Below are 8,815 nucleotides of genomic sequence, written 5' to 3'. Positions count from 1 at the left end.
ATTATTACATTTGGACACTAAATAAAGAGGTAGGGTGTAGAAGGAGTGGATGTGCTCACTCACTGAACGTCCACAGATTCAAGCTCACGATCAAAGATTTTCTTCCCTTTTTTTTTGTTTTTAAGCCAAAAGATTTTGCCACTCGGATAACAGAAAATTGCACATTATGAACTTTGCTTAAGACAGCAGGAACCGCCTTTAACCTAAGTCCTGCTCAGACTGTCTGTGCAGTCAGAATGATGAAACTACTTCATTCAAAGCGTTATCTGGAACAGGTAAGACACTAGCTATTTGTAACCTTGCCACAGAACTCCACCTCTGAGCTGGCACGTTAACGCCGGGGGTCTCCGCCGTGCGAGAGCTGCCATTAAAGAGACGAGAGAGGACACGTTTACCCAATCAGGACTTTTTATTCGTAACAGAGTGGCAGATTAGTGACGGGGCGGTGGCGTGGAGGATCCGCCTCCTCGCGCTCACTCAGCCAATGACAGAAACTCAGCCTTAAAAAAATGCAAATGTATAAAAACAGGAATGGGAACAGCAAACAGAGAAAAGTGTAGCCTCCACTGGGCTTCACACAGGCACACACACACACATGCTCTCTCTCACACACACTCATCCTATTTGGCTACGCAGGCTTAGATGGGTACAAACGAACAACTTGGACGGTCACTTTAGAAAAAGACAGTACGTGCTAAAATCCTCCCTGCCTGTGGGAGAAGGTGGCGCCTCGTCCGTCCGTCCGTCTGTCCCGCGGCCGACAGACAGACGCGCCAGACAGACAGCGAAGAGACACGGTCTCGTGTGTGCGATCGCCACTTTGAGGGACGATCTGCCCCACATTCAGCAGTGAACGGACAAAAACGAAAAAAAAAAAAAACACACACACTCCGACAGGCAGGTGTAGAGTACACAAGAGTCTGCTGTGAAATACCAAAGTGAAGCCCTCACACACACACACACACACAGATGAGGTGGCAGGTTTTAGATGAGGTGTGGACACACACACACAAACACGTCTTCTCACGCAGGTGAAAAGGGACGGCAGGTGATTTAACACACAGCTTTGGAGGTGGCGTTACCATCTGTGGAAGAGTGTGAGAACTGCTGGAGAAGGTAAACACACACTCGACCGCAGTACATTCCAACTTCAACTCACCCCTCTTTACTTTAAAACACACACACACACACACACACACACACACACACATCCGGACAGATATAGTTTGGACTCCCATGCGTTTTTTTTTTCTTTTTTTCTTTTTGTTCTACAGTACTGAGTATAAGAGAAGCTACTAACCCAGTCACACTGGTGTGGATATTACAATCTATTAGACAGAAGCACTGTGATCTGTTGCTTCACTCCCCCCTCCTCCAAAAATAAAAAATGGTCCCACAGCGTGTTTCATAACCAAAGTTGTACCAACAAATGTGATTCTGACTCAGTTGGCGAACATGGGAGCAACTTCCTCGTCTCCTCCCGTCTCCGAGCGGAGAGGAAAAAGGACAGAAAGAAACCGAGGCATGCACGTGTGGGCAGGGATGAACCGCCTGGAACCGCCTGGACGTGGACGTTGTGCTTTTTTTTATTTTTCTCTGCCTTCTACACAAACCGGCTGAGAGCGAGTCGAAAACGCACGGGGTCTCGCTCCGACCGCTGCAGGGGGGGGAGGGTGGGGTGGGGTGGTGACGGCGAGGACGGGGTTGGATGCGGCGATCGCAGCAGCTGTGTGTGTGTGTAACGAGAGTGTGTGCGTGCACGTGACAGGAGCACAGCTCGTCTGCGAAGTGATGCGATGAGGAAAAAACGCTTCATGATCATGCAGATGGTTAGTGACGCCAGAAAGGATACGCTGATATTTACATATAAACTTCTTTTTTTTTTAAATGCTAAATACACATCCTCCTGTTTTATTATTATTAATATCATCATTATTGTTATTGTTTCATTATTATTATTATTATTACTCACCGACCAGCCCCCAGAGAACATTGATATATTACTGATTATTATTACAATCCGTAACTAGTCTTTGTACAGCCCAGAGGAGCAGAGGGGCCACCAGGTCGCTGCTCGTCAACAAGACCAGACAGTTCGTCCACGGCGGCTTAAACGACTCCGAGAAACATGGCGAGGACTGAGCGCCATTTTCTGGTTGGCTGAGCAGAGCGAGAGGTCAGAGCCAGCTTCCAGCAGATACCAGTGTGTGTGTGTGTGTGTGTGTGAGAGTGTTAACGTGGTTGTAGAAATGCGTGTGTCTTTGAGCACCAAAGGGACGGAAGGCACAAAAGAGACCTTTCCTCTCACCTTTGACCCTGGTCTCTGCACTGCCAACCAGACGGGCTCCCTGTGAGTTCTCTGCTTCCTCTTCGCCCCTCCTCCTCCTCTTCTCTCTCTCTCTTTTAGGCCTTTTGTGTGTGTGTGTGTGTCTGAGTGTGTGTTGGAAAACACAGATTAGGAGAACGTTTTTGCTTTTCTTACAAAATAATCATACCATTACATACAGAACAAGAGAATCTGCGGAATATTAATAACAACAGTTACTTTAAAAACGTCTGCGTGTACGTGTCATTTTTTTTCTGAATATATCTGGATTTTATTTTTTTGTCCTCTTTTTTTTATTCCCCTCCCGTTTTCATTGAAAAGAAAGTCCCCAGAGAGAAAGGCGAGGGATGAGGAGATAAGGGGGAGGTGGGGTGGGAGTAGGAGGATGAGGAGGAAGAGGAGGAGGGGGAGGGCTTAGAGTATCTTTCTCTCTCGTCTCGCTCTCGTTTCTCCCCCCGGTGTGCTTCGTGTCTCTCTCTCTCTCTTCGGCACCCGAGTGTTATGCGTAAAACTCCTCCTGCTTGTCGGGTTTCTGGTAGGTGACGGTGGCCTGTTTGGGTTCCTCCAGTGTGTAGCTGCCCTCGTCCTTCTTCTTCATCCGGTACACCAGCAGCATCACCAGGAAGGCGGCGAACAGGGCGCCCACCACGCCTCCCACGATCACAGCTGGAGCGGGGGAGAGAGAAAACAGGCCGTCAGTAACGACCGGGCGCCGGACGCCAAAAACGCTAATAGGCAGGAAGAGCCACTGCAGGACTACGACGGCGCGCACTTCTACGGCAAAGCTATAGCATCGCTATCACCTCGCTGCTAAGTGAAAACTGATGAGCCTCGGCGTGCCAGCACGCACTCCACGCTGGCAACAGCCCTGTGCTAAATCACAGCCCCTGCGTCGTTCTTTAAGACGGCGAGGCTGAATGCTTCCACCTCGCATCGCTAATGAACTCGTGCTGCGAGCGGGAGATTAGTGTTTGCTTATCAAAATGGTCAGAAACTCCCCTGTTAGCGTTAATTTGAACTGATGCCAAGGCTGCAAACAAACTGCTACTTTCTAGAGTGATTAAAGCAAACGCTTTGATGATCTTCGGCGTGTAGCTTGTTTATCCCCCCGCCCCCCGCCGCCGTGGTGCCGCGGCGCCACACGAAGTTAGCCTCTCGCCTCGTGCGACCTTTGCAAAAAAAACCCAACCTTCTAAAGGCGTGAAATCGAATCTAACATCAAATCTAATCCCCTGAAATGGATTTTAGTGTCAGAAACAGTTTAAGGATTGCAATACTGCTTCAAATGTTTAAATAAAACAAAAAGTGGATGATGACATCCTGATGAAAAGACGTGAGCTCCTGCCATTCCGAAAAGGGAGAATTTTTTACTGGTTTTTACAAAAAGATTTAGGCCTATTTGGAATTTCAGGTCAGCGAGACGGTTCATAAAGAAAGCAGCATTCCTTGAAGGGATGCATGTCGCCCGCCGCCTTGCATGCCAAGGATTTTAATGTGTCGGGGGGTTGACCACACCAAACTCTAACTCGATATCTGTAAAATTGACCGATGTGGAGCCATTTCTGTGTCGGCTAAGGCTGACCAGCTTGATGAATTTGAGATTTTCATTTGTTGTCATTTGTAATCATCAAAATTAAACGAAATAAACATTTGAAATATATCAGTTTGTATGTAATGTATGAATATAATATACAAGTTTCACTTTTTAAATGGAATTACTGAAATCAATCTACTTTTTCATGATATTCTAATTTTATGACCAGCACCTGTAAGTGTTCGGAAACTTTGAAACTGTTGAAAGTTTTAAATTTAGGTTCTCTTGACTTTAGATCCTTGGTAGTTTTGGGGCCTCGTTTGGCAATTTTATTTATTTATTTAAATTTTTTTTTGGTGGATTAGAAAGTTTAAACTGCAGTTGGATCACATCTGCCCAGTGTGTGTGTGTGTGTGTGTGTATTGCTAAATTAAGCAAGGTCTTCACCGAGAAATATATACTGCATAAATAAATTACCAGGATAAATATTGCAACATATAGTGCAAAAACCTACCTTCATACCTCGGCGGCCAAGAAACTAAATGTTTGATTTGTCAGAACATGGAGAACGTTCCACCTCATATCAGGTCATCTCAAAGGTCAGCAGCTCGCTGTTATGTGTTTTTTCTTTGCACAATTAAGTTTTGGGTTTTAGCCTGGTCTTTTGTGCATTTTTTCTGATTCTCTGAACTTTTAACGGTCCCTACATTAAATACTGTGTGAAATATCCCCGGATGTGATATGTGATTTTATATTATTTACCCGTTCTGTTTTTAAGGACCTCAAAAACCCGTTTTTTTCTTTAATAATGCGTGTCAAAGTCATTGAAAACTTTCCAAGCCGCACCACGGCCCTCCGAAGTGCTGTTGCAGGTTTTAGGAGGTGTGGGGCGCGACTTGGAATGGCTTTTCCATAAAACAATCCCACAAAGAAATATGCCGCCGTGGTCGAACGAGCCAAACGGGAGTCACAATCGGCTGAATTATTCAGCAACTTCAAAAATAAAAACTATATTCAAATGCAGCCGGAGGTGAACACAGAAGGCCTCTTTTTTTTTTCTCCCCCACACAAATGCTGCACTAAACAGGCACAAAAAAAAAGAGGCCCTTCAACTTCTAGCCCCATAACTTACCAAGAGGACAGAGATGTGCAACAAAGGCGCATCGGTCCTGCCTTTGAATGGGAGGTGTGTGAGAGGAGCTATAAACTATGAGTGTCCAACACTACTTTGGCTCTACCACACAGTCTAGACTAAAAAAATCTGTTGCCTCCTGCTCTTTACCGATGACGAGGAAATCAGCAAAAACCACAGCCAGCAGTCCACCAATCAGAACAGCTGAAGGAAAGACAGAGAGCCAGTCAGTTCCACAGCTCTTTGGGATGAGAAGAAGGGCCCACTTGAAAAGAAATTGGATTTACCCGAAAGGGAAAAGGGTGAGAAAAAGAGGAAGGCAAGGAGGAGGGGGAGGGAGATTGCTTGTTCTCAACGGGTCAAACGGGGCTAAGCAGCACGGCGATCAACCTGCTCTGTGTGAGCGCAGGGTGAGACCCCCGGGAAGCAGGGAAAGAAAACAGGAGGCAACGAGGGGCGGGGGCAGAGTTCTGTGGGGCTAAACGGTTCACAGCTGAGTGGTTTCAGAAACACCAACATTCAGCTTCCTCACCTATTAGGACCTCTTTCCTCTCCAGGATGTTCTTCTGCGGCAGCTGGGCAGCGGAACTGCCGCCGTCCACCGTGTTGCCGACCAGGTCGGGGTCCACCGGCATCACCCCCTGGCCGACGCCGTTGCGCCGATCTTCGCGGATCTCAAAGTCTCCGCTCGGTCCTGCGGGGCCCACCTCGTTGGTATTCTCCTGGAGGAGGGAGAAAGGAAAGTTTGCAGGGAAGTTTTACGTCCGGCGTGATTTCGCGTGATTTGCCAAGTTTCCCACGGCGCATGTTTGGCCGCCGAACAATGAGGCCTGTGTACGCCGAGACCGGCGGAAAAGTGGCTGAACGTCACACAAATGTACACACTTCATAAAATCTGGCAGCTTAATTAGAACGTGGAAAGGCAGTCAACTTGAAACGCGTCGTGTTTTAATGGGGCGCAGATGCAAATAAACAGAAACACACCAATCGGAGAAACAACTGCGGTCTGCACATAAATAACCCGTCAGCGTTAAAATGACAATCAGGAGAAAAAGTTGCAGAAGTAATAAGAGCTGCTTTAACTTAATGACTTATTCTCTAATGTTGCCAGTTTATGTCTCACTTAGGGAAAGATCAAGTACGACAGCTTCAATTTAGATGAGATTTAAGGGGATAAGGTTGCCATTATCCTTCTTATCATTGTCAACCCACTGAAGTGATCATATGAACAGATATTGGCTGTGTACCTAAAACCTGATACAGATCGTTCATCTTCCGCCGTAAATGAGCCACGCGTTCATTCATCACCATAATCCTGAGCGCCGCACTTTGTTTTGTTGTCAGTCCCACACATGCGCGCGCGTCGTGCTGCGGCACGGATTCCTCAAAGCAGCGAACGTGCGTCAAAGCTAAAGTGGAAGTGCAAAATACTCCTGTTTTCTTAACTTCTCGTGAAGAAAAAAAAAAGAGGTTATTTGGTTGTCAAAACACACTAATAAGTCTTTTATTTATTGACAGTTTAATGATAGGCATTCTTGTTTTTTTTTAATTACAGGAAAGCCTGACGGAAACAAACGTGAAGTTTATTACATGATTGCTGGCTTTTGGTCTTCTTTGTGACATCCTTTAATTGCAAAATATATATATAAAAAATAACAAAGACATTTGTCTGCTTTCAAAGTCCATTAACTCCCTCTTAAGTGTTGTTTTTACTCCCTCATTTGGCTCTAAAGAGTGGCCTCTAATTGATGCTAAGTGACAAAATAAATCAGTGACTGTACTTTTAGGAAGGATGCAACACCTTAAGTTGATTGTTTAGATCCTTAAAATGAAACTTTTCTGTCGCTGGTTAGTTTTATGAAGATCGAGGTAAGATTTATGATGAAAAAATCACAGTTTGAGCTGATAAAACGGCTTAAAGACTTGAGATCTTTTAAAGTTGGGTACAGAATATACTCCTTTTTGGCCAAAGATTCATTTAATAACAGCTGATAAGTTTTAAAGCTGTTTTTTGAGCAACCACAGGGTTAGGAGATCGTGGCACTGACCCCCGAGCTGCCGCAGCTTCTGAAGACGATGCCGTTTCAGGAAAGTGGAAAATTCTGTTGCCTTTTGGGTCTAGCTTTTAATTTATGCCTGATATTATTCTCCAATAACCTACAGAGCTGGACTCTGGAGAAGATTGACCCCACGTTAGATTAGCGTCTGATGAAAAGGGGGAAACTGGTTTTATTCCAAAGGTTGAAACTCCTCCTACCTTCCCTCAAGCAGTCTGATCAACACGCCACATCTGTTTGTTTAAATCAGAACGCAACAGTAAAGCACTGAGTGAGTCGGTGATCTGAACGTCCACGGGCTTTAGACGTTCCTGATTTCCATTTTTACCTTTTACCGTCTAACCAGCTAACCGAAGCGCCGCTCTGTAACCACTGCTGAGCTCTCGTTACGCGAGGAGGCGCCAATTAAAAGATGGAAGCCGTAAAAATGAAGCCCGGTGGCTTAAAGCGTGAACTTAGAACAAGAAGTGGGATAAAACTGCATGACATGAATGAGTGAAGAGTCCCACCTGTGTCGTCGTAGGCGGCTGTGGGCGTGTCGTTCTTGTTGTTGGCGCCGCCCAAGTGGCTGTCGTCATGGGAACCCTGGGCCAAAAGGGGACCCTGGTTCTGACCGTGGCGGCTGCTGTGGTGGTGGTGGGCGTGGGCTCGGGTGTGGTCTCTGCTGTGGTGGGCATGTCGTCCTCTGTGGTGGCTTCCGTGTCATATTCGGGGTAATTTGAGAAGGACTCGGGCGGCAGGTACATGTCCTCGTCTTCCTCTGTGGTGCTCAGGTCATCGGCGCCGGCAGAGGGTCCGGGACTCTCCGCAGTACTGGCAGCCGGGTTGGTGGTCGCCACGGGGAAGACGGCGGGCGACCGCGGGGCGGCGTTGGTCTGAGCCGCCCGGAGCCGCTCCAGCTCCCTCTGCCTCTCCCGCTCCTTCTCCCGTTCCCTCTCCCGCTCCCGCTCCCGCTCGCGTTCCCTTTCCCTCTCCCGTTCCCTCTCCAGCTCCCGGACCCTCTCCCGCTCCCTCTCTCGCTCCTTCTCCCTTTCCAGCTGCCGCTCTCTCTCCAGCTCCGCCTCCCTCTCTGGTTGGCTCTCCTTCTCCAGCTCTTTCTCGAAGAAGGCGCCGCTCTCGCCGTCGGCCTCGGTGGGCAGCAGGGTGACGGTGGCATCCTCCGGGCTCGGGCTCGGGCTGGGCTCGGCTGCGGGTGGGGCCGAGGGGGCGGGGCTTGTTGCCTGCGTGGTCGAGAAGAGGAGGGTCTCTTCTGTGGTGAAAGACACGCCCACTGATGTCGGCCTCATGGCAATGTCAGGAACTGGAGGAAATGAAAAGAAAAACAATCAGCCAGTCAGTTTGTTAAAAAATAAAATTTCAGTCGCTCTGAAGCTCCAGAAATGCAGATAATGCAAATTACAAGGAAGTGCATGAATAAAACTGTGCAATGCTCTTCTTTTTTTTTTTTTAAAAAAGACAAGGATTTGTGCTTCAAAATGTCTGCAGAGCCACAAAGGCCACATATAAAAGCAATGACACCATATAGGAAGCTGACCTCTAAAAAATTTTTCAGATTTTTTTTTTTTTGCATTAATTTAAATGAAACTGAGTGACACTTGTATAAAAGCCGAGATAATAGCAAAATTTTAAAAGGCTTTCCTTCATCTTGTCCTTCAGTTTACACAAAGCCAAAAATTCTTCTGTGGCTAAGACAGATGGTCAAAATCCGAGTGGATAAAACTTAAAAAAAAAAAAAAAAATGTTGGCTTGGTGAATTTGTCCGGTCA

General features: G+C 46.9%; 1 protein-coding gene across 1 annotated transcript in view; it reads right to left on the bottom strand.

Annotated features, from left to right (window-relative positions):
* Positions 1 to 394: 394 nt before the first annotated feature.
* The window catches only part of sdc3 (syndecan 3), a 40,581-nt gene continuing 32,160 nt past the window's right edge, over positions 395 to 8,815 (bottom strand). The window contains exons 3-5 of the mRNA XM_017423710.3: positions 7,559 to 8,349; positions 5,525 to 5,714; positions 395 to 2,992 (exon numbers count right to left, since the gene is read on the bottom strand). Of these exons, the coding sequence (XP_017279199.1) occupies positions 2,826 to 2,992; positions 5,525 to 5,714; positions 7,559 to 8,349 (1,148 nt within the window). The 3' untranslated portion in view covers positions 395 to 2,825. The remainder of the gene's footprint in view (positions 2,993 to 5,524; positions 5,715 to 7,558; positions 8,350 to 8,815) is intronic.

This window comes from Kryptolebias marmoratus, linkage group LG5 (genome assembly GCF_001649575.2).
Source record: "Kryptolebias marmoratus isolate JLee-2015 linkage group LG5, ASM164957v2, whole genome shotgun sequence".
Lineage (NCBI taxonomy): Eukaryota > Metazoa > Chordata > Actinopteri > Cyprinodontiformes > Rivulidae > Kryptolebias > Kryptolebias marmoratus.
The sequence above is the reverse complement of the archived record's forward strand: the minus strand, read 5'-3'. Positions and strand labels throughout refer to the sequence as shown.